Source organism: Durio zibethinus, chromosome 14 (assembly GCF_047325235.1).
Source record: "Durio zibethinus cultivar Kanyao isolate XHJ-2024 chromosome 14, ASM4732523v1, whole genome shotgun sequence".
NCBI classification, from domain to species: Eukaryota; Viridiplantae; Streptophyta; class Magnoliopsida; order Malvales; family Malvaceae; genus Durio; species Durio zibethinus.
The window spans coordinates 7333536-7360678 of record NC_143175.1 but is presented as its reverse complement, the minus strand read 5'-3'; the positions used below and the strand labels follow the sequence as shown (position 1 = coordinate 7360678).

Sequence of the window (27143 nt, the reverse complement as noted above, 5' to 3'; positions counted from 1 at the left end):
TGGGCTCATTTCTATCGTATCATTTATGCATAGGACAATTAAATTAATTTTTTTATTTTATCATTGGACAATCATAATATCCTTTTGAAAAATGATGTATATAAATAAAAGAAAACCTAGAGCGATCTCTATATTTGCTTTAAAAATTTAAGCTTAATATAATTTAATAACATATATATATATCCTTTTGAAAAATGATGTACATAAATGAAAATAAACCTAGACTGATCTCCATATTTGTTGTAAAAAATTAAAATCCATTGAACTTCATAATATATATAACTTTTTGAAATATATATATATATATAAATATTTATATAAATATAAAATAAATTTAGATCAATGTTTTAAGAAATTAAGCTTCACACAACTTAATAATACATATATATGTAAGGAGACATTTGGTTTGAGGAAATCCACACAGTTTCCTTTGGAATCTTATTGTTGGGTATTTAATTTCAAAGTTTGATTTAGGGTAATTTAATTCCAAGAAAAATTAACAGATTCTTAACAGTATCTAAAGTTCCAGAATAAAAAACTCGCTTCTCCTTGTAGTATTCTAGGATTTCAAAAAGGAAAGTAGTGTTATTTTTAAATTTAACCTGACTAAAAAATTATGAAATAATCATTACCATTTTGAAAAACATGTCTGAAAATAAAAACAAGTTAGTTGTAGGTTTCTGTTAGTAAAGAGTTTAATTTATATATGGCATTTGGTGTGAAAAATGCCTTTAATAAATCATCATTCAAATAAATTTTGGATTGAAGAAACACCTTAAATGACCATAATTTAAGGTGTTTGGGTTAAAGAAACACCTTGAATAACTTAGTCAATTTTTTATAAGGGATTATTCGAAGCATTTTCTGATAAAAAACACATTGAATAATTCTTTCATAAAAATTGATGGGGATAATTTAGGGCTTTTTTGCCAGAAACAGCTTGAATAACCTCATTTAATTTTTTTAAAAGATTATTCAAGGCGTTTTTAGCCAAAAACACCTTGAATGATCTTAAAAAAAAGAGAGAAAATTATTCAAGTCATTTTTGGCTAGAAACACCTTGAATAGCCCTATTCAATTTTTTGTAAGTGATTATTCAAGGTGTTTTACACTTTGAATAATCCCCGAAAAAATAGGAAGGGATTGTTCAATACGTTTTTTGCAAAAAACGCTTTGAATAATCCCTTTATAAACATTAAATGGGACTATTTAAAACGTTTTTGACAAAAAAACTTAAATAACCCCATTCAATTTTTTGTAAGGGATTATTCAAGGTATTTTCTAGCCAAAAAATACCTTGAATAATCCTCTCATAAAAATTGAACGAGATTATTCAAAATATTTTTTGCTAAAAATGTTTTAAAAAACTCTATTCAATTTTTTGTAAAAAATTCTTTAAAACGTTTTCTAAGTAAAAATGCTTTGAATAATCTCTAACAAAAATTTGAAAAGAATTATTCAAAGTTTTTTTTTTTTACCAAAAATACCTTGAATAATCCCCTCATAAAAATTGGAGGGGATTATTAAAGGTATTTTCACCAGAAAATGCCTTCAATAACCTCAATCAATTTTTTATAAAGGTTTATTCAAGGTAATTTTTGATCAAAAGTGCTTTAAATAATCCTAAAAAAAAGGGATAGAGATTATTCAAGACTTTGTTTTGGTAAAAAATACCTTGAATAATCTTCTTCAATTTTTATTAGGGGATTATTTAAGGCATTTTCTAATAAAAAAGCCTAGAATAATTTTTCAAAAAAATTAAAGGAGATTTTTTAATGTGTTTTTGACCAAATATACCAAAGAGATTATAATAATCATTTAGGATTTAATATATGTGAATTTTTCTTAACCAACCGAGTAAATTTGAATACGAAATACCTAAAAACGAAAGAAAATTCCAAGAATCGTAATTTTTCGGGGATCATACTTTTTTTCGAAATCTACGTTTTGGCGAACCAAATGCCCTCTAAATATTTTTCAAATATTTAAGCGAAAAAATATTATTTGATATATATATATCAATAATTTTAATAATTTTTAATTATTTATAAATTTCATAAAGATTAAATATATATTATAAATTTTATTATATGCAAAAGTTAATATAATATCTTTAATTTTATTTTATTATGATCATTATGTTTAAATCCAAATATATATATATGATTACTAAATTTAATTCTATCGTTATAATATTTAATCTTATAATTATATTAATTAATCTTATCACCATTATTATTTTTAATCTTATCCAAACGAATCTTATCATTTATCTAAATTAATACAAATGGTAAAAGTCTTAATTCAAAATTCATCCCTTGCTAAATCTTTTAACATTAAATAATAATTAAAAATCAGTTCAATCTGGTTTAATTGTCTAAATCCAGATTTATTGAAAAGTTGACGGATTATTGAACTGTTCAACTTAACCTCGATTTATATGAAGTTTTAAGGTTAATTGATGGAGTAAATTTCACCCAAGGTCAACCAATTTTCATATTAATTTTATTTGGATCATTGAATTGAATTTTGATTTGTCTTTAAAAAATAACTGAAATTTATTAAAAATCCTAAAATTAATCACTTTAACGGATTACATCCAAAAAAACAAAATTACGTTGCCACATCGGTATTTTTGGCACATCATTTTTCTATTGTTATCTCTCTCATTCCTCTCATTTATTTATTTCTCCTCCCTCTCCGTAGTAAAATCTAAGCCTTACTTTTTTACCAATTAGGTACCTAAAGAAAGTGCATGTTCTCGTGTTTTCTTTGAAGTTGGAATTCCTATGATGTTGTTGAGCTTGCCTTGACGAAGCAACTCGCCGATTCGATCTATGGCGGTGTTGGTTGTCTAACCTGTGCCTAGAACTAAAACCATGCTCGGTTCAACGAACTCAACGGCTTTGTAAGCGGCAGTTTTTTTGGGTTAGGAATTAGGATGACGGGTGGAGACATAGGAGTAGACGAGGGGGAAAACTCTATAGAAGAAGCTTTTTCAGACCAAGCAACTGCCTTTTTTTTTTTTGGGGGGGGGGGGTTAATGGGTAATAAAGAATAAAGAAGATTAGGTTAAAAATGGTGATAACAAAACTAAATCAAGGGAAATCAAAGTATTAGTATTTTATTGTAAGAGAAAGGGGGAAAAGAAAATAAGGGGTTTGTTCTTTGTGCTTTTGTTTTGTTTTTCCTTTTAGAATCCAAATTCTGGAATGGGATAAACAAAGCAATTTTATGAAAGAAAACAAACAGGGAAAGAAAAAAACCAAAAGGGCGGAGAAAAAGGAATTGTTTATAGTGAAATTAAGAGGAAGAGATAATAGTTAGTATTTGGTCTTATTTTTTAAAATTATCGTGGTGGTGATAAGATTATTAAAGTAATTTGATTATCAATAATTTTAAATTATTATGGTTGGAGTAATATTATAAATTATTATTAATTTTAAATTATTATTAATTTTAAATTATTATATTCGATATTATATAAAAAAATAAATTATAAAGCACAAAATATTCAAAAATAACTTTGTAAAAAAAAAAAGGTAAAATTCAAATATTTATTGAATCAATAATTTATAAAATATTTAAATATTATTTTATAAAAGTTTATAAAATAAATCAATTTTGATTAAAATAATTTTTAAAAAATTATTAAATAAATTCATTATATTCTTTTAATCAATAAATATTTATTCAATTGTAACAAAAAATTTTTTTTTAAATAAATGTTTAAAAAAATCGATTTTTGAAAACTTTTACTAGCCAATTTTTTGGAACAATGTTACTAAATTTTTTATCAGGGTCAATGGATAAAAAATAATATAAAAAATTACATTTCCATAATTATAAAACTTCTCCTTTTTTTTATAGGATAGGAATCAAATTATTTTTCAAGACATTAATCTTATAAATCTAATGATTTAATATTATTGACACGTAAAGTTTTTAAATTACTTTCAAACAAAGCAATGTAATTATTGCAAATTATTGTGCCTTTTAGATTGATCACCTCCTACTAAAAACTCTCTAAGGATTTAGATTTTCGAACCGAGAGAGAAGAAAGGGTGAAGAAAAGAAAAATTAAGAAAGGAGAGGGATGAGAGAGATGGCAATAAAAAATGACATAATAAATAATTGATGTGGTAACTTACACGGCAACATATGTGGCAATCATATCATTTTTTTATTATTTTTTAATGGAATCTTTTAGAGTGATTAATTGTAATATTTAATAAATTTTATTGATTTTTTAGAGATAAATCAAAAATATGATTAATACGAAATTTAGTTGATTTTGAATGAAATTTATTCTGAATAGATTATTTTGGATTGGTTCAATCAATCCTACGATGACAACATTACTTTTTTCGATAAATTTTATGAATTAATTAGTTGTTGTTAAAATGCATTTACTAGATTTTAAGTTTTTATGATTGGGCTTCATTGGAGAATTTAATGGAAACATGGACAATTTAGAAACAAAATGCCAAAGAGAGAGGGAAAAACCAAAAACTATTTGGATCTTCTTTGGAAGCCTATAATTAAGAAAGGATTGAATCATTGTTTTGATAACTACGACAGAGAAATTACATGTGCAATTTTGTAAGAAAAGTGATAGGAAGGGAGATTCCAATCCAGCTTATATACTATGTCCGGAAGGAAGTTGCCTGAAGAAACAAAGGACGAAAGGATGGATGAAAAGGTGAGTAGGTTTCTCTGTTTCTAGATGGCTGTATTCTGTTACCTGAGCTGTGAATTTAAGCTTACACTACCACAGATAGTAGCTTTTAATTGATAATATCCTTTTTGTACTTTATTAAGGTAACAAGTTTGGTATATACTTATATATATATGTATATAGTAGCTTTGAATTGATCCTATCCTCTTTGTACTTTATTAAGGTAACAAGCTTGGCATATACCAAACTTGTTACCGGATGGATTGATCAATTAAAAGCTACTCTCTGTGGTAGTGTAAGCTTTAAATTCAGCAGCTCAGGTAGCAGAATACGGCCATCTAGAAACAGAGAAACCAACTCACCTTTTCATCCATCTTTTCGTCCTTTGTTTCCGCAAACACTATTAGATTACCAAATTTCCATAACTGTCGTTTGCATTATCTCTTTTTAACCATCGGATTAAATGATGAGCAACCAGGGGCAACCAGGGGAAGTGATTGTTCCAATGCCTGAGATAGAGCAATTGGATTTCATCAGCGAACAGAGAAACAAATTAAAATCAGCCTTACTTGAAGCCAATAACCATGGAAGTGGTTCATCTCAAAGAGCCAAACCGTTAATACAAAGAGTTCCACGTGTCCTAATGGGTGTCAAGGAGGATTTTAAAAAATATTTCGAACCAAGGCTGGTAGCCCTCGGCCCTTTGCATCATGGTAACCCGAAGTTCGAGCGGGCAGAACGGTCCAAGCTTAAATTCACCGCTTTGTTCGTACGTGAGAACGATACCACTGATGATGCTTTATTCAACAAGATTATGGTAGAGATAGAAGATCTGAAGAAGTGTTATGATCCAGAGGTCATCAAAGACTACGACAATGAAAAGCTAGCTTGGATGTTCTTCATGGACGGTTGTGCAGTGTTGTACGCCGTATACTACGGGTCACGAGGTGAGTTTGAAAAGTTGAAAACTAAAGTAGATCTTATGGTATTTGCGCAACTTGATTTGTTTTTGCTAGAAAACCAACTTCCTTACCGAGTACTCGAGATTCTGATTAAGTCAGCCATCGATCCTAAGAAGTGGGAACAATCAATCACGGGATTCATAGGTGACAACCTTATAACAAATATACCAGGTGGGCAGAAGAGCCAACACGCAGATGGTCAAGGAGATAGGCAAGATTATGCTCACCTTCTGGAGCGGTTACGGACAACACTGCTGACAGGGAAAAAAGAGGAGAGACGCAGTAGCATGATTGGTGAGATGATTCTGTCGCTCGGAGACAGACGAAAAGGTAGGAAAACATTTCGTAGCATCAAGGAGCTTAAAGAATCAGGGATTTATGTAAAGCCCAGCAAGAGAAACAGCATTAAGAACATTTCCTTCTCTTGCAACATTCGGGGAAGACTAATGATGCCACACCTCTTGGTGGATGACTCAACGGCTCCCAAGTTCATGAACTTAGTAGCTTTAGAAATGTGTCCAGATTTTGAGAATGATTTTGCGGTCACCAGTTACTTATGCTTCCTGGATTCTCTCATTGATACAGCAGAAGATGTTAAGGAGTTGCGAGTTAGAGGTGTGCTTCACAATTACGTGGGCAGTGATGAAGAAGTGGCTAATCTGTTCAATAAAATGAGCAGGGACTTGGTGCCAGATCAGGAGATGTACTTTGATGTTGCAGAGGGCATCCGTAAGTACTGTAATAATCCATTGACGATTTCTGTGGCTCAAGCCCTTTACACCCATTTTAGTAGCCCATGGAGTTTCCTTGCCCTTTTGGGTGCCATTTTAGGCCTTCTGTTCTCCGCTATTCAGGCTTATTTCTCGTTGCCACAAAACAAAGAAAGCGGTTCAACTCCCTGAAACGAGTCCTTTAGAGTGTGCTTTCAACCTTCTCTTTTCAATCTTAATTAGGTTATTTGTGCTTGAAATCATTGCCTGCTCTTTTTTTTTTTTTTCATTTTTTTCTTTTTCTTTTCCCCCAGCTTGGTGTGTGAGTTACCAATGTACATTTTGAGTTTCATATGTAAGAAAACTGAGTTGTTTTAATCTCAAGTATATTTGGCTTGCTGGATCTTAAACTTAAAACAACAATAACTAATTTTGGAGACAAAGATATCTTTGTGTAATAGGAATGCAAATCCCTGCATCTTCCAAAAATATGCCACGTTTCCTCTTTTGTTTATTGTCTTTAAGATTCGTTCGAAATTCGTAAAGTTTTTGATTAAAAATGAACAAATAAAAATAAAAATTGATAAATTAAAAGATTATGTTCTATAAATTAAATGTATAAAATTCGAAAAAAATTTAATAAATTTTTATATATGTTTTTAGATAGATATTTTTAATAAAAATATTAACAAAAATTTTACTATTAGATAAATATTGATTAAATTTAAATTAAAAATAAAATTTATAATAATTTTTTTAACATATTATTAATTTTCATATTTAATTTTATCAATTTATTAATTTAAATTTTTTATTAAAATTTTTATTAAATCAATTAAAAAACAATTTCACAAATTTCACTTAAAAATTTTTATGTAAATTTTGTCCTGTTCAATAACTCATTTTTCATTGTTTTTGAACAACCATTAAAAAAAAAAAAGGAAACAGTAATATTGCCAAGGGAAAAAAAAAACAAAAAACTCAAATCGATTCATCATGATTTGCTATCATGCTTTCCTTTACCTACTATCTATCGTCGACATGAATGGTAGGGATGCGATGCCTTAATCTCGAAAAAAAAAAAGGTATTTATAAAGATGGAAGAAATAGTAGAATGAAGTTTTTGGGAAGAAAAATTAAGGGAGAGGAAGTAATTTTCTTTAAAAAAATATTGAATCATTGGTTTTTTTTTTATTTAATTTTAAATTTATTTAATTTTAAATTTTATATATTTATTATATTGTTATTTTTTAAAACTTTTTTAAAATTTAATTTTAAAAAAATTAAAATCAATATAATTCAACTATCCTATTGGATTATTTATCTATACTTAAATGCTTAAAAATCTCGTTATTGGAGTAATCCTTATCCTCCCAACACTTTTGGTGGAGTTTCAAAGTTATTTTTCACAAGAAATTTTTTTTTAAAAATTCACTTAATATCTTTCTAAAATTTTAATTTTTGAAAGATTTTCTAACTAGTCAGTTTTATTATTTATTTTATTTTTAAATTTAATAAATTAAACAATTTTATTGCTTTAAATTACAAACATAATGTGAAAATAAATAAAAAAGTTAAATAAAAGAGTTAGAAATCAACAAAATCTTCTTCTTGACTAGGCTTTTGTCTTGACCAAATCAACTGATCGAGTGTGGGAATTCGGACTTGGCCTGGACCCAAAACCATCCCACTTCATTTTTCCTTTCATTTTTCATTATTTCTTACAAAGCGGCGTCGTTTAGACACCTATATAAACCTGAGCTAAAACCCTAAAATCCTCCATTTTTCTTTCTCCTTCACCAGACTGTCGTCGTCGGCCAAACTGGTCTCGCGGGCAGCGGTTTCTTTCCTCTGCTTTTCTTTTTGCTACCCAAACAAATATAAAATTCGGTTCGAGTCCTTGAACTCAAAAATTATATATAGTAGGTTTCGAAGGGGTGGTGGCCAAAACTGTTGAAGTCAAAATATGCAGGAAATGAAACGCCCTAGAAAGAAAAAAAAACCAGAGTCCTTTTTTCTGACCCCTCCGCTGGCATCTGATAAATAATAGTGCTAGTACTAAAAGACAAAAGCGCCAAGCTCAGCTGCCATACTGTAGTATTCCAGCGGATGACACCGTAAAAATGGAGGCAGTGCCTATACAGAATGAAAGCTTCAAGCTAGGGCTCGTGGGAGCAGGGAAAATGGCTAAGAGCATAGCCAGAGGAGTGGTGCAATCTGGCGTGTTGCCTACCCAACGTATTTCTACAGCAATCTACTCAAATCCCAATCGTGGTGTCGCCTTCCAATCACTTGGCGTCTCTCTCCTTCCTTTCAACTCCGATCTCTCCCTACCTCGCTCTCCTTACATTTACTATTTGATATTTTGCTTCTAGAAAACAAAAAAAGAAAAATTGGTTTACTTTTTTTTTGAATTTCTGATCCAAGTTATGAATATACGAAATCAGGTGATGTGATTATTTTTTCAGTGAAACCCCAAGTAGGTGATGCTCTTCCCTACGGTGCTTCCTCTTTCATTGCCTGCGCACGCTTACCATTCTTGCAATAGGTACTTTTCTCTAATTTTTTTTTTAATGAAATGCTACAAACATCGTGATACATCTTTTTCTCTTTAAAAGAAGTTTGAAAAATATGTTAGGGAATTATGTGATGGCAAATTTTTAGTAAGTTTAGAATATGAAATGCTAGAAACTTCGTGATACATCTTTTTCTCTTTTAGAGAAGTTTAAAAAATATGTTAGGGGATTATGCGATGGCAAAGTTTTAGTAAGTTTAGAATATGAACTGTGAATGAGGCTATCTTGTCTCTGTCATTTTGCTTTTATTATAGAAAAGAAATTGGAGTATGGTAGCTTAATGACAGTAGCAAAACATGGTCACGTCTATTTCCTTTTGAGCTCAAACACTTTTCTATATGTACCACTTTATGTCTTGTAAAGACATCACAGTCAAAGCACTATGATTTTGAATGTTTGCATTTATTAATTCAGTCATGATATGGAAAGAGAGATAAGAGAAAAAGAAAACAAAAACGATGGGTGCAGAACATATTCAGATTCATTTTCAAACTTTTGTTTTTAGTCTAAAACTTTACTTTTGGTGATTTGCAGTTAAAAAATGTGGTCTTGCAGCTGAGGCCGTTCCTTTCAAAGAATAAGCTTTTGGTTTCAATTGCTGCAGGAGTAAAATTGAAGGATCGGCGAGTATGTGATTTTGAGGTCTTTGCATTTGTACAAAAGCCTAAAAGACATGGAGCTAGTATACGGTTAGATATAGCATCTATTTTAGAGGTCATAGTACCTCTAAAATAGATGCAGTGCAGGATTGCTTAGGAACTAGGATTTCAGATAACAATAATTTGAAATTCTTAAGAAAATAGGGAAAATAAAATAAAGAAAAGAAAAGATAATTAGGGTTCTTTAATTGCATCACACCTAGGGTTCCTTAGGAGTCACAACTAAGGATGATTGCATCACACAATCTCACTAGCAATATTGCTAAAAAATTCTCGTAATAATAATCTGACTCTAAAAGAAAGAGTACATTTCTATTTATATCGGCTACTAGCCCTATCCTAAGTAGATAATGAAAAATCTTAATAGGGTAAAAAACCACACTATGATACTAAACCTGAATTTAAATGTAAAAATACTAAATATAACCCTAGATCTATGAAATATTACAATTAGCCCCATCAATATGACAAGAGTAACAACATAAAATCTTAAGTAAGCTCTTCCCTCAATTAGCATATCAGTGTTCTGCATCTAGATGTTTGCTTTAGGTAGGTCTAGAATATGGACGGCAATAATATCTAGTCTTGTTTTTATTGTTTTATGAAAGCCCTTATATTCTGCCTTTATGATGAATCAAAGCTGCAATGTAGATTTACATATCAAACAAACGTTTAGAAGAATACCGCTCTTCCACTGTCTTTGTCCATTCTCTTTTCTTCTTCTGTGCTTCTTATGCTTTTGTAATTTATTTTTAATTGTATTCCAAAATATTGTAATATTTAATTCTACTCCTTCCTTCCTTTGCTCTTGCCTCATTCTCTTGGAGATAGTTCCTTCAGGCATATTCATATTAGCTTGTCATTGGGCAAGATAGTAATTAAAAGTTGTCACTAGCTTCTAGAGAATTGTGGTGTGAAAACTGGGATCTTCTTCAATCTTTTGATTCTAAATCATGTTGGGTTTACAAATGGTCTCAGCAATAGAGATCCTACCTGTAGGCATCATAAAATACTATAAATTTCTCATTTCTTATTCGTCTGTAAAATTTGTGGCAGAGAATTTGTAATATTACAATTAAAAAAAGGTCCATCAGAGAAACCTTCATCTGTTATTTATTTATTTATTTATTTTTTGTAAAATTTGATTCAAGTCACACAAGCCCGTTTGGCAATCTTTTATTTGTATATCATGTTTGTGAGCAATGAATGGCTATATAAATCTCTAATATCGTTCCATTTGTATAGTTATGAGCTTGGGAGCAGCTGCAACAGAAGAGGATGGGGAATTAGTTGCTAAATTATTTGGATCAGTTGGCAAGATATGGAGAGCTGGTGAGAAATTGTTTGGTGCTATTGTCACGGATCTAAGAGGGAGTCCTGAATCCCACATCGAACATAATAGGAAGGTCACTGGGGTATAAAAGGGTTCACACCATCTCCGCCTTGTGAGGCGCCTTTTGTAGGACAAAACCGTGAGGCCAGGGGGCCAGAGCGGACAATACCTCACAAGGGTGTGAACTGTGGCGAGAAGGCTGATCTGGGACGCCGGAAGGGTGAATGCCTGGGTCTCGGAGCCGCGCGGGTTCGGAGCTTAAGTCTCGACCCGTGACAAGTGGTATCAGAGCCAGCCCTATACCGTTCGATCCACGCCGAGCACCTCAAGGGAGGCAGGTAGGGTGGTCAGCCTCCGTGACGAGGGCGTCACGAGGTTGGGTGCGGGAGAATGTCACGGACCTAAGGGGGAGTCCTGAATCCCACATCGAACATAATAGGAAGGTCACTGGGGTATAAAAGGGTTCACACCATCTCCGCCTTGTGAGGCGCCTTTTGTAGGACAAAACCGTGAGGCCAGGGGGCCAAAGCGGACAATACCTCACAAGGGTGTGAACCGTGGCGGGAAGGCTGATCTGGGACGCCGGAAGGGTGAATGCCCGGGTCTCGGAGCCGCGCGGGTTCGGAGCTTAGGTCTCGACCCGTGACACTATCACTGGCCTCAGGTTATGTTGTTTTAATGGTAGAGGAAACAAATTGGTTATCATAATATGCCTAAAAAGTCTATGCATACTATTGTCTGAACAGGAGTTAATCCTTTCCATTATTGGTTACCCTTTGCTTCTGTTTGACTGTGGCATGGTCCAGCGTACATATATTAAGCGATTGAAGCTTTGGCTGATGGAGGAGTTGCTGCTGGTCTTCCACAAGAACTAGCATTGGGACTAGCTTCTCAGACTGTAAGTCAGTCATACTTTATGCATCATGCATCATGTAATGTTTACTACAAATTAATCATGTACTTAGTGCCTTTTTAGAGCCTTCAGAAAAATCGTTTACCTCTCCATAAATCTTGGCACAATTTTAACTCTGAATTTTCTCTTAAGGCTAAGGGTGAGAGTTGCCATTTGGCTGCAAATATAAAAAATTGCTGATTTCAGTACTGTGTGGTGTTTAATATGGATTCAAAATTTAATTGTCATGTATCTTCTGTGATGCCCCTCCCTCAAACACAGACCATCTATAAGATGAATTAGGAAAAATACAACCGTGGTGTAGGCTTAACTGAAACACATTTTTAATGATATGATGGAAGTTCCTTGTGCACGTGGTAGTATTGAATTATTATGTGCAAGTAAAATTTTAGTTTTTATCAAAGTAGTAAGTAGTTCAAAAAAGGGGAATATGGTGGGTTGACTTGGGATGACTTCTGTGCACTCTCTCATGAAAAAAGAAAGTTGAATTGATTATTCAATTCTCTAACATCTATTGGTTTGTATATTAATTATTTTTTATTCTTGAGTAGAAGTGCCTGTTTTAATCATTCATCATTACTAGCAACCACTGGCTGCTGGCGTCTTTCTTACAGGGCTCTTTTAGTTGCTAGTTGTATGCGTAATTTTTTTAAAGACAATTGGGTTCATTCTTTTGCAGGTTTTAGGAGCAGCTTCTGTGGCCATTAAATCCGGGAAGCACGCTGGTCAGCTCAAAGACGACGTTACATCACCTGGTGGGACTACGATTGCCGGCATTCACGAGTTAGAGAAGAGTGGCTTTCGGGGGGTTGTTGATGAATACTGTTGTGGCTGCTGCTAAGCACAGCTAAGAACTTTCCAAGAGTCAAGTCCATCTGATTCAACATTTTGAAATCTTACAACATAATAGCTGGACGATCATTTTATCTCCCTGAACAATAAGAGCGAGTAAGCAGTTTTGCTGTGCATTTGTTTCTTCTTCTTCTTCATTTTTTTTTCTTTCTGTATTTGCAGGGTTAACAGATTTCTATACAATGCTTCTTTACGACAACCCGTGTTGATCAGATTTTATTCCTACTGGCTACTGGTGATGCATGCAATTGCTATGTTTTTTCTGGTACACTAGATATGGTTTACACAACTCTGGATTCTATGAGTTTTGGTGGTAGAAAATTCTGTCTGTGGCTGTTTTCCTTTTCAGAGGAACATGGAAAGAAAGTAGTTATTCCTTTTCTTCTATACCTGGCCCCGAACATAAAAAATCGCCCAACTCATCTAATTCATAACCTGATCCAACTTGATTGACCATAAAATGTTAACGACTTGAAATCGATTATTCAGAATCTAAATTAAATTAAATCCAGATCAATCTGAAATTGATTCAGAATCTAAATTAACTTAAATGCAGATCAATCTGGAATGATAGTTCGAATCTGAAATAATTCGAAATTGACATGGTTTAAAATCAAAATGGTTCAAAAAATTAATTTGAAATTCTCTGAAATTAAATTAAATATAATTTTATTTAAAATTATTAATTTAACAAAGATAATAAATATAACACAAAAAAAAATAAATATAACATTAATGGTAACTTATTAAAATTATTGAAAATATTAAATTAATATATGTTTTAAATATCAAACTAGTATAAAGTATACATTTATATTATGTTATTTATAAAATTTCTTATAATTTATAATATAATTTAAATAAATTATATATTTTTAATTATTATCGGTATAGATATTAATTTATCATTTAGAATATAAAACAAGTAATGGATTTGTATATATATGTTATGTCTATATTATAATTATATTATTAGTTTTTAATCATGTAGTTTAGAATAAATTCTATAACGCCTTTCAATTATATTAAAATTCAAAATAATAAGTTATTAAATAATGAGTTATAATTATATTAAAATGATCATTTATATTGTTATTATATATTAATATAAAAAATAATTGCATATGAAATGTGTATCATAAATAAATAATTAAAACAATTTTTATATGATTATATTAAATATGTAATTGTGCATTATAATTAAAAGTTTAAAATAGTTTTTATTTATTTATATTAAATTAAAATAAATATAAAAAATTATTAAACGTGTCAAACGTGATAAAAATATTTCTTATGTCTAATACATGTACTTGTCTGGTATGATTTAATTAAACATTTTTTTTACACACATCAAAAGTTGTGTTGATATTATTAAACATGAAATATATTTTTCTAAAACTTTCTTGTATTGCTTTGTCATATCATTATATTGTATTTAAATTTGTTTTAAATTTTTAAGTCTAATAAAATCATATATTTTTCATTTTATTAAAAATTAACTTTAATTTAAAGCATACAAATTACATTATTTATATTTATATTTTTTAATAAAATTTGACTCGAATTTGATCAAATAATTTATATAAATTTAATCTAATTTGATTTTAAAAATTAATAAATTGCATTCAAAATGATCTAAACCCAAATAATTCAGATATCAAATTCAAAATGGTCGAATTGAAATGATTCAAACTAAAAATGACCTGAATCCAAAATGATTTAAATCAAAAATTGCTTAAACTTGAAATAATCTGAAACCAGAATGATCTGGCCCCAAATTAACCTAATTTTTATATAATCCAAAATAACCTGAATTGAATTGGTATGGTTTAAACCTGATCTGATTCGTCCTATAATTGAATTGGTATGGCCCCAAATTTCTGTACTCATATTGCTGAAATTCGGTATTGTTTTTAATACATAAAAGACTAAGACCTGAAGGAGATTGAAAAGCGGAATTTGCAAGAGTTGGAGATGGAACCTCAACGTTATTAGAATACACTTCTTAAGGAATTTGGATAAACCATTGGACTAAGCCTGTAGATGTTACAGTCGAGCTTTAAACGGAAACAACAAAAGGTGAAAGTTAATGGTAGCTGGCACATGTGTATTACGTTGTTGATAAAATGTGTACCTTCATCAAGAAAAAAGTGATGGGAATAACAAATTACAGGCAGCAACTGGGTATCTTTAATTAGTAAAGCAAACAGAGCAATCTGAAAGAGGGGAAAAGAGCAAAGTGAAAAGAATATGTTGAGTTCTAAACTTCATAATTTAGCAAAGGGAAAAGATGCTTCACCTTCCATTTTATATCAGCATTCAAGTGATGAGATATATATATATATATATATAGCCAAGGCCTCTGCTTTATCAAGACAAATGTGCCTAGAAAAGCTGAAAATGTTAAGGGAAGAGCCATCACCGGAAACCCGACTTCAAATATGCGATGGTAATGAGCAGGAATTGCATTTCATGAGCATCCGTGAGAAAGAGAATTTCCCTTATTTCAGAGCTCTGAAGAAATCCTCAAACGACGACAGTGTTCCAGCTCAATCTTCCAAATCCAAGCCATTAATACAAAGGGTTCCATTCACCCTAAGTGAAAAGAAGAATTTTAAGAAATATTTTGAGCCAAGGGTGGTTGCAATCGGCCCTCTCCACCATGGTAACCGCAGGCTTCAGCCAGCGGAGAAAGCTAAGCTTAAACTTGCAGTGCTCTTCACAGAAGAACATCGAGTTGCAGAACATGTGTTATACAAAAAGATTAAGCAGGATATAGGATATCTGAAGAAGTGTTATAAGCCAGAGGATATAGAAGATTATGACGATGAGGAACTCGCTTGGATGTTCTTTGTGGACGGGTGTGCAGTGTTGAAAGCCATACATTACAGTAAGTCTAAGCAAGAAAAGCAGAAAGATGAGCTGAATATTAAAGTTGATATTCTGGCATTTGCCCAAGTAGATTTGTCCATGCTCGAGAACCAACTTCCTTTCCGAGTCCTCGAGTTATTGATAAGCTCAGTCCATGATGGAAAGGATTTGAGAGAATCAATCGACGTGTTCATTGATAATAATATCAAGAGAACAATAGCGGAAGGCAAGAAAGGACAGCCACGACAAGATCAAGATCGCACTCATCTTCTGGGGCTTTTGCGGGAAAGACTCTTGGCCGAAACCAACAACAAGAATAAAAGTACCAAGACCATCATTGGTAAGCTACTTCTTTCTTGTGGAGCAAAACAACAACAATATCCTAAAACATTTCGTAGCATCAATGAGCTGAAAGAAGCAGGGATTCGTGTGACTCCCAGCGAGACAAGCAGCCTCCGAGACGTTAATTTCTACGTTGGATTTCTGGGAACTCTGAAGATTCCTCGCATCGTGGTGGACGACTCAACCGGTTCCAAGTTCATGAACTTGGTAGCTTACGAAATGTGCCCAGATTTCAAAAATGAATTTGAGGTCACCTCTTACTTATGCTTCCTTGATTCTCTCATTGACACAGCACAAGATGTAAAGGAGTTGAGACATGCAGGAATGCTACTGAATTACCTGGGCAGTGATCAAGAAGTAGCTGATCTTTTCAATAATATAACCACAGATTTGGTGCCTGATCTCGAGATGTACCACGATGTAACAGATAAGATACGTAAGTACTGCGACAATCCATGGACGACCTGCATAGCTAAGGCGTATTATACTCATTTCAGCACTCCGTGGAGTTTCCTTGGCTTCTTGGGAGCCTTAATGGGTCTTCTTTTTACTGCTATTCAAGCATATTACTCAATGCGAAAAGCGACTATGGGACAAAAGTAAAACGGTGTCCATCTTTCTTTTTCACCAAGTGTGCTTTAGAACTTGTTTAATTTTTCCTGTTATATATGTGAAAGTAAGATATGATTTGAGTGCGAAGATGGGTGCCTGTGTTACTTATTTAATTTTTCCTGTTATATATGTAAAAATAAGATATGATTTAAGTGCAAAGATGGGTGTTTGTGTTTGATTTGTGTAATTTTCATCTTTCTAATACTAGGGATTTTTTCCCCTTTGTTCGGCTTTCTTGCTCAACACACAACCACTTGTAAAGTTTTGTAATTTTCAACTTTGTAATACTGAAATTATTTGTTTGGCAGAGGAAAAAAATTTTGAAAGAGAATAAATAGATGGCAGTGTCTTTATTTTTTTATCGGCTTCCCTTTTGGAGACTATAATATATCACTCTTGTTTTCTAACTAAGTGTGCATTCTTTCATTAACTTAAAGCATTTCAAGTGTTATATAGTTTACTCTATAATCCATCTATAATTTATAATATCTATATATAAGAAGTGATTAATTTATACAATGTAAAATTTTTTTAGTTTGATATATTTTTCTAACATTTGATTTTAATAAATCTAAGAGATGAGAGAGACAAATAAAAATAGAAAAAAATGGTTTAATCCCATCCATTAGATCTATTGAAATTAATAGTTAAAAAATATGTAAAACTAAAAAATTTTTATACTATATAATTTGATCTATCCTTTATATATATACATGTACACATATAATGTTAAAATATTTAATGTTTTCATTTAATTTATGCATATAATATTAATAAATTATTTTCATAATTTTATATATAAGTTTTATATATAATTTTTTTTAGTTTTCACCAAATTAGTTAAAAGTACAAGATTAATGAAATTTGTAACTATTTAAATATGAGTAGCAAAGCCGATTTATCATTTTAAGTAGAATGATAAATTTGGATCATATTTAGTTTTATTTATTGATTACCAATTTGCTAGTATTTTTTTGGCCAATCGTACTACACACTTTCACTTTTGAGTAATTTTTGTCTTAAACTCTTCTTTTGTCACTTAGGGTTTGTTTGGACAGTTTGAAACTTTCATAATAAGAAGTGTTGTTCAAGTAGAATGGCTTTTAAAAGCATTGTAACAGAAGATTAGAATAGCTTTTGACAAATTTATAGAATATTAAAAACTTTTTTAGAATATTATTTTTATATTTTTAATAGATAAAATTAAAATGGTGCTTCTTTTTTCTTTATTATTTGTCTAATGGAATCTTATGTGGTTTTTGCCTCCATTATTATTCTAATAAGAGCAGCTCATTCATTTGGTGTGTGATATACTTTAAGTAGTAGCTAAAGGCTAAAGCATGTAATGTCCCTCCCAACAAATGGATAAAATATTAGAAGTAGAGTTACAAAAAAATAATCCTAAGTCTTGATGTTATGAAAGATACATTATAAGCTTATTCGCCTAAAGATTTCATCAATGGTTTTTTTTTTTGTCAAATTAAAAAGTAGTACTAAACATTGATCCTTTTCCTATATAAAAGAAAAAGGCAATCGTATAAAATGAGAAGCAACCAATCGGATTAATTTCTTTGGTAAAGTCATAACAATGGCTCTTAAGGAAAGAACAATTAATATAGCCAAATTTTGTTAAGATCACGATAGCTCTGATATCAGTAATTAAGTAAAAAGCCCTAATCTAATTAAACAATCAAACTAGTAAAAGAAAAATTAAATTATCAATCAATCACACAAGAAACAATAATTTAGTATTATTTAACCCAATTAACTTACACACATGGATGAGAAAAAGATTCACTAATTGTAAAAAATTAGAAACATACAAATCATATCAATCAACACTCACAATCAAAACCTGTGGACCCTTTCATTCTCCTCTAGGCCTATAAAGTGTTCTCAACCTAAATAAACATATACCCATATGCATCCATGCACCATACCTATGTGAACTTTCTCATTCTCCTTTAGTCCATTCAAACATACACACTTATAAAGACTATCTCAATCTCCTTTAATCTTATGGGGTATCTATGTAATAAAATTTCACAACTCTCTTACATCTTTTTCTCAAATCTATCCTTATGGAGACTTCACCTATTTATAAGCATATTAACTTATCTATCAAAAATCCCTTTCCTCTTAAAATTCCTTTTTTGTAAGTCTTCTTATCATTAAACAATATTTAACCAATCCCATCTAGAATAAATCTTTATCCAAATCTCTTATAAGATTTGAGTCAACTCCAATAATTTTCACCTTTACTCAAATTCCATCAATTACCAACTTTCATGCTAGATAAGCTTGGCTCTGCTTGTAATGAAAGTTTCATAACAATTTTCTTTGTGTGTTTTTACACTTAACATAAACCAATCTTCAAACTATGAACTTGAACTTTTTTCTTAATTTGAGCTTTTCTGCTTACATTTTCTATTGTCTCAAACTTTCGTTATGATATCAATTATTAGGACTACGACAGCTCTTATACCAATTATTAGGTTAAAAAGTCTCGATCCAATTAAACATCCAAGTCAGTGGAAGCAAAACTAAATAATCATTCAATGACACAAGAGATAACAATTTAATATGATTCAGCCCAATCGACCTACGTCTATGGATGGGAAAAAAAGATTCACTAGTTGTAAAGAATTACAAATACATCAATAAATCATATCAATCAATACTCACAATCAAAACCGATAGACCATCTTATTATTCTCTAGTCCTATAGAATATTCTCAACCCAAACAAACACATACCTATATGCACTCATGCACCATATCTATGTGAATTCTCTTATTCTCTTCTAGTCCACTCAAACATACAAACCTATAAAGATCCTTTTTAATCTCTTTTAGTCCTATGTGGTGTCTATTCCATAAAATCCTACAACTCTTTTACATCTTTCTTTCCTTACCTAACCCTATAAAAACTCATTATTTATAAGCATACTAACTTGCCTATCAAGAATCTTTTTCCTCTATAAATTTTTTTTTTACAAGTATTCTTATCTATCAAACAATATCTAGCCAATCTCAAGTAAATCTCTTATGGGATTTGAATAACTATTCCTAATAAATTTATCAAAAACAATTATAGAACCTTGTTAATTTGAACACTAAAGTTGAAAATGTAGTCTAAAGAGGAGGCTCTCTCAATGAGAGTCTTTATGCATGGGAGGGCTTTCCACTAATCAAACAAGTAGTTGTAACTACAATCTTTAAGATACAATCATTTTACTACAATACGAAAAACCAATATGAGTAGTGGTTAAATAGAGAATTTTATGCCATGAGATAAAGCCTTAGAAGGTGATCAAATTGAAGCCATTGGCAAACCATTAATACAAAAAGTTCCAAATGTGCTAGGAAGGAACGAAGATTTGAAAGAGTATTTCAAGCTAAAAGTGATTGTGATCACCCGCTGTAGGCACCTAACTTTATACGGGTTATTTGAAATGGATCTCGATTCATATCTATTCGGACATCTCAATTGAGTTTGGGCATAAGTGGGTCTGATTACGTGAACCAAATTTGATCCAATTTGATTTAAGCCCGATGTTAAAGGCCAAGATCTAAGTCCAATTAAGGCCCATATTGTTTGATTTTGTTAATTAAAAATATTATTTGAAAATCTAATAAACAAAACAAAAGAAGAGATAGAAGCTGAAGCTTGGTGTTATGCATGCCACCAGCTTCTCCTATCCATTGTATCCAAACATTCTTTTTGTTAGACTCCTATTTCTATACTTAGCAAAAAAATTAGTTGATAAGCTGAAATCAAGAGATTTTGTCTAAAATTCAACATGATAAAAGAGGCTAAAAATTGACTAAAAAAAAAAAGAAGGCTTGGCCAAAATTCCTACCATAAAATATTTTTCCAGTCGAAACCATTAATAGCCCCACATTCAAACCATCATAGTCCTAATCCCCACACTAGCAGCCGAAACTAAGAACCCTCTCTATGAGCAACCACCAAAACCCTATCACCTCTAATACATCAATTAAATAGCCACCTCTTCAAAACATAAAAAACCATTACAAAAAAAGCATGAAAAAAAAACAAAACATAAGATCCACCCGAAACTTATCACAACCAAAAATAAAGAAGCAAAAAATCACAGTCTTCCTTTTTTAGAGAACCCTCAATACTAATGCCAAAAAAAAAAGAAAAAAGGGGAGGATTGGTGAAGAGGCTCAGCGGTTGGGATCGATGTAAGTAGTGGTGACAATTAGGAGTTGTTTTGGGTTTCATGGTTTTCATTGGATTTTTTACTAGAAATTTGGAAAGAAATAAGGTTAAAATAAGGATAAGGGCATATTAGAGAAGGAAGCAATTTGAAATGGCTGAGCTCAAAATCTTTGGGGTTGAAACCATTAATTTTGACCTCAAATTTAAGATAAATAGTTAAAATTCGTACAAAGCCAGTGAATAGAAAGAAGAGAGCTTCATTTTGGTAAAATTTAAAGGCCAATTGATGTTGGTGAATGATGGAGGAAGTGGCAACTCTTGACTGGTTTGGATTTTAGGTTTAAGTTTGAAAGTTGGCCGGCCATTTTTGAGTTTGTTTGAAAAAGAAAAATTTTTATTAGAAGGTCTTTGAGATGTTGTAAAAAAAAATTGACTTTTATAAAAAAATAAAACAAAACAAAATTGAAAAATGGTTTCATTTCGAAGGGTAAAAATTAGTGTATTGACCCGAAAATCCATGCGCTTGACCAGAATCCGGCTCCCTTAAACCATTTTTGATCGATTGGACTAAACCACTCCATATTGGATTGAACCGCCAGTGAACTAGTCTAACCCAGCTTGAACAATGAAAATTACTCGAATCGTATTGAACCGGCCTGACCCGTCACTATATCATTGATTGGCATTAACCGATCGATTTTTGGTAAATTTTTTTATTTTTCAAGTTATTTAAATTATTTATTAATCCACACATATGTTTTTAAATACCTAAAATAAGTATATATTTTTAGAAATAGGAAAATTGGTGTTTAAAAATTATTAAATTAAGAAAAATGTGTAAAAAAAAGGAAAAAATGACAATAATAAGAAAAATGATAAATAAAAAATATAAAAATATAAAACAATAATAATAAATAATGATAATAAAAATGAAAATCTCTAGTGATAAAATATTATGGAAGTTCAAGTAGTGAGTTTTTAAAATCTTTAGGTGAGAATATTTTTCTAAAACATTACCAAAGTAATGGAGTATTTAAAAAAAATTCAATACAAAAGGTCCTCATAAAAAAAAAATAAAAATAGAATAATAAAAAGATAAAAAATGATAAAAAATGACCCTTTTTAATAATAACATAATTATATATTTGTAGTAATCAATTTTAAGAAAATAAAAAAAAATGAAAAAATGAAAAAATGAAAACTTTTGAGGATGAAATTTTATAAAAATTTGAGTAATGATTCTTTAGGAATCTCTAAGTGAGAAGATTTTTTTAAAACACCGTTAAAGTATTGAAGCATTTAGAATAATTTTCAATATAGATTTTCATTTACCTTTTTTAATAATAAAAAAACTTAATAAAAAGATAAGAAACAAGTTTTTACAAAAAGAAAATGTTATTTGAGATAGATTATAAATATCATTTTCTTATTTATACTGTAAATATTGATTTTAAAAGTAAGTATGAATCATCGAAGATGAGATTTTTGAGAAGTCCGAGTGATTCTTAAGAAATCTCTAGGTGAGAAAACTCCTCTTAATATTACCAAAATATTGAAGTATTTTTTTGAAAATTTTCAATACATAAGGCTATCATTTTTTTTTCAAGTAAAAGTTTTTTTTTTTAAATAAAATTTTATTGAAATAAAAAAATTAAGGATTTAATTTTAAATATTAAAATCAAGATCACTTTTACCGAGATTAAAGGATAACACATTTAAAATAGATGTTGTGGGGCTATTAATATTTTCTCACGCGTAATCGTATTCTTGAACCTTATTTTATTTTTGCAAACTTAAAAATTCTTTTGAATAAGTTTTAATTAGTTTAAAAATTTTATTAAAATGATAAATTTTAATAAGTGGCTAATTGCATCTAGTCAAAAAAAAATGGTGGGGACTCCCCTTATCTTTTGAAAATTTTAAAATTTTTATATAGCAACCCTAAAACTATTATGATAGCTTAGCGACTCCATTAAGGATTGGTAATTTTGAGAGTCAGGCCAAAATTGATTTTGTTTTATCCTTAATTTTGATTTAATGGCCTTAATTGATATTTAACTTTAATTTCCTTTAATTTAATTTTTGTTATAAAAAAAACAATAATAATAAAAGGAAAACAAAATAAAAAAAAAACTTGCATTTCATTTATTCATTGTTTGTTTGATGCTTGGTATGAATTATTTTAATTGTGAGGCACTTAGCCTAAGAATTATGGTATTCTATTCCTTCATGCACTCAATGACACATTACATTTCATGTATAAGCTCTATACCTAGACTCTAACCCTTTTAAGAGAGAGTAAAATATATATACTCTCGTGAGATGATAATCTCCACAATGACGAATGAAATACTCTCACTTAAATTGAACCTTTTTTATTTATAGCTTGTAATGAGTGAAGATCAAGATGCCCTATTAGTCTTACGTGGACATTAGTGAGGAACAATATGAGGGCTTTTTAGATACGACTAAATCTGAACCAAACATATAATAAGTCATAAAGGTCGACCCTAGGTAAAGCCATATTGATCTTTTTTTTAGAAATTACTCTAATAAAGATGCCTGAGGGATACTGTGATACAATTTAGGGGTAATAATAATGCAAAATAAAAAAATAAAGTCTTGAAAAATAAAAATCCTTCCAATAAATTTTCTTTTGGTATACTGCTTGAATTAGTGGTTGTCCAAGATTTGCATTGTTAAAAAAAAATATTTTTTAATGTTTTAAAATAACAACAAAAATAAATTCAAACAAAGAATTTTTCTTAATTTCTTTATTTTCTTGGCTAAATAAAAAGCGAAAGCATGAAAAAAAGAAAAAATTATTTGAATTCTAGATCTTTTATGTGCTTGCCTTTTTAAGAAATGTTTTTTTAAATTCATATTTTTTTCTAAAAAAAAAAGAATGAAAAATTTTTATTTTATTTTACCTCATGCATTTCATTTAATTCTTGTTACATTTATTTCATAATTTTTAGTATTTGAAAAAATAAGGTTGTACGTACCCTTTATTTCATAAGGGTAGTGTTAATTTCATTGGATTTGCATTGCATTTCATGTAAACATATTTTATTATGCATACAATATAGTAGTGCATTGCATTTTATATAAGAATATTTCATAAGTCATATGCATACATCTCATTACTTATATAGTATATCATTGTATTTCATGCATACGGATTCACGAATAATATGGTTTCAATAAAACTTACATTGTACGAATTGCATTTCATGTGAACGCAATTCACTATCCCTTTAATAGGATATTGCATTTCTCACATAAGCATTTACGAGTGATGTGATTTTTATCATTTGGGCCTTGCACATATGAAAATCCATTGTCATAAGCATCTTTGTATTTCACGATATTTTTTGCATTAATTATCATTGCCTTATGCATCCATGGACATATAATGCATATTTACTATCATGCAAGCTTGATTTGATTTTATTTTTTGTTACTTTTTATTTTATATTTATTTCTTGTAAATTCCATAAGAGGTAGACATATTCTTGGATCTACATCAGAAGCTAAAAATATGGAGAATCAATTAGAGATACGAATTAGTATTCTAGAATGCAATCAAAAAGAGTTTGGACATAATATTTGAAAAATGAAACAACAGCGCTCCAAGTTGATGAAAATGATTGAAGGATTCAAGGAACTTAATTTGGTTGCTTATAAAAAATCCTCACCAATTTCAACCCTATCAAGTCTTAAAAACTCGTGGAGTTACAACCAATTGATTCCAGTTGGGTATAACACTATTCTTGAGCATACTATCAAAATTTGGGCAGGGTCATTAAAGTAATGAATTATTTAACAACACAAATGATCGAGCTTAAAAGTTTGATTTCCAAGATGGAGACACCAGGTTTTATACAACCTTCAAGAATGTTTCAAATCCAAATCTGCACTTAAATCCTTATCATGTATGCTTTAGGACTCTTTTTCAAGTGTCTAGGACCAGGCCCTTAAACTCTGTGCAATCTCCGAAAATTTTATATTTGAACTCATATCCACAGCTTACCATTCCCCAAATGCTTGTTCAACTAATTTTTCAAGTCCAAATCTTTACACCACCATCGGATATTCAAGGCTTTAGCCAACCTGTTGCCCAAAAACCATTCAAGAAGAAAAATATACATGTTAGATTCTATTCCCATCCTATATGATGAGCTTTTTCCCCATTTGGTTCAAAAATACCTTATTGTTTTCATGCCTTTAGAGCCTTTAAAGCCTCCATACCCTAATGATATAATCCGAATACAAGATATGAATAACATGGTGGAAATATGGGGCATTTCATTGAAGATTGTGAGGCTTTTAAACACAAGGAACAATCATTCATAGAAGCAAAATGGTTTGATTCAATGATTTAAAAATCTAAGGATAATGAAAAATGGTTGGCATGATGGTAAAGTTTGATGGAATTTCATCTTTTAAAAGGATCTTCAAGTAATGGGTTGCTACGAAAATGAAATGTTTTACAAAAAAATGGTTCTTAAATTCTTTGATTTTGTGAATGTTTAAGAAGAACCATATTTTGACTTAAATGTGTTGTTGTCTTTTCAAATTTGGATGTATGGATTATGATTTTGAATCTTTTTAACTCTTGTCATTGTTTCAATATGTGTGCATTTTATTAAAGAACTTTATCATTTATTCTTTTGTTCATTCATTCATATGTTCATTCATTTGCATATTCACTTAATAAAATCCAATTCATGTATGCCCTAAAGAGAAAATGAGTTTTTTTGAGATTAATCTTAGCAATTTTTTTCTAGGGATTAGAGAATGTCAAATTGATAATATCGCCTGGATGGATGAAGTGGAGCAGGAACGAAATAAGATGCCGCATGGGATAGAAGGTATAGGGCAAATGAAAAAGACTATAGAAGAACTTTTTCAAAGATAAATTTTCAATGTGACTTATTTACAATCATGTCTGAATAAAAAATAAATTCTTCTGATCTCACCGACATTTTTATTTCAGAACCCTTAGGCATTAAAAATGTCATGAAATCCATATAGACAAAGAAGGTATAACCTCGCAAAAAGCTGTTGAATGTGGGGGTAAACTTACATTGCAAAAGAATTTTGTCTGGTTCTAGATGTGACCATTCCACCTAAGTTTAAAGTTTTGATGTTTGAAAAATTTGATGGAACAAAGTGCCCTAAAACACATTTGGCTCAATACTATTATAAGATGGTAGGGTATGCTTGTAATAAAAAAATTACTCATTTATATTTTTAAAAAGTGTTTGATTGGGGCAGCAGCCAATTGGTATTATAGGTTAGAAAACGGCTAAGATTCGCACTTAGAAAGATTTATCTTGAGCATTCTTAAAGCATATATCAATATATGTTGGAGATGGTCTTAGACCAATTGACCCTTCAAAGTATGAAAAAGAGCCCTAATGAAAGTTACAAAGAATATATTACTAGATGGAAGAGATGACATCGCAAGTACGACCATCTCTTATAATAGGGAGCTAAATTCTCTATTTGTGGATACTTTTTCCTTCTTCCTATTATGATAGGTTGATCAGCAATACTTCTTTAGAGTTTGTAGATTTACTATTTACCAATGGTAGAATTGAGAATAGAATAAAAAAAGAAAGAATTATGGATGCTAATGATGAAAAGATAGGAGATATTTTTGGTGAACATGCCCAAGAAACAATTGTTGGAGGACAAAATGAGAGAAACTTTGGCATGATACAAAAAGATCTTGTAAACCTTTATTTTCATTGCATGTCAATAATCTATCCTAGCCTTTTTACGATTTAACACCTTATACTAGTAACTTTCCTCTACCACTTTGTCCTTATGCCTTAATATCATTTTCTCAGGCTCTTTCGCCATGGAAATTCACAAAACAAAAGATCAACCCAGGTTGTCCATAAAGCCATAAGAGAAAGAGAGTTAAAACTCACTAATCATTTCCAATGTTTTACACGGAGCTTTTCCTTCTGCTTGTCAATGGCCATATGATTTTCACCATCCTTGCAAGACCTAGAAAGCCTCCTTACCTAAAAGGATACGATCCTAATACTAAATGTGAAATACATGATGTGGTTAATCGTGATGGGCTCAAAAGACATTCTATAATAAATTTCATTGCTTTCAAAGTTATAGTTCAGTCTTTGATCGATATAGATCATGTAAAATTTAAAGAGTTGGTTGATGGCTATGGTAATTAATGGTGATGGAATAAAAAGTCAAGTTTCTAAGGTTGAGACACTAAGCAAGAGCATTTTTCTTAAGCTTGTATATCGTTTTGAGAGCTCTATTGAGGATGTAAATTTTGAATTAGGCTTGATTGTTTGTATTGAATGAATGGACATAATACATCATATTGTCTAATTGCTTTATGAACATTGTCGTTTAAGGTTTTTTTTTTTTTTTTAAAGTTTTGGACGTTTTAAGATTTTTTTTGCA

At 30.5% G+C, this 27143-nt stretch overlaps 2 protein-coding genes and 1 pseudogene across 4 annotated transcripts; all 3 read left to right on the top strand.

Annotated features, from left to right (window-relative positions):
• The first annotated feature begins 4503 nt into the window (after positions 1-4503).
• LOC111309369 (UPF0481 protein At3g47200-like) lies at positions 4504-6753 on the top strand. Of its 2 annotated transcripts, XM_089742885.1 has the most exons (2): positions 4504-5970; positions 6229-6753. In XM_089742885.1, the coding sequence occupies exons 1-2, from the start codon at positions 5142-5144 to the stop codon at positions 6540-6542; spliced, it is 1143 nt and encodes a 380-aa protein (XP_089599011.1). In that variant the 5' UTR covers positions 4504-5141; the 3' UTR covers positions 6543-6753. The 2 variants fall into 2 exon arrangements, with proteins under 2 accessions (XP_089599011.1, XP_022764177.1); XM_022908442.2 differs by having other exon boundaries at positions 4508-6753.
• A 1720-nt stretch (positions 6754-8473) lies between these two features.
• On the top strand, positions 8474-13070 carry LOC111309373 (pyrroline-5-carboxylate reductase-like; annotated as a pseudogene). The gene is made up of 5 exons (XR_016327280.1): positions 8474-8647; positions 9461-9608; positions 10831-10917; positions 11737-11816; positions 12511-13070. The product of XR_016327280.1 is annotated as a pyrroline-5-carboxylate reductase-like (transcript).
• Positions 13071-14803: 1733 nt separating this feature from the next.
• Positions 14804-16812, top strand: LOC111295173 (UPF0481 protein At3g47200-like). The gene has a single exon (XM_022888562.2). The coding sequence runs from the start codon at positions 14934-14936 to the stop codon at positions 16497-16499; it is 1566 nt and encodes a 521-aa protein (XP_022744297.2). The 5' UTR covers positions 14804-14933; the 3' UTR covers positions 16500-16812.
• Positions 16813-27143: the final 10331 nt, after the last annotated feature.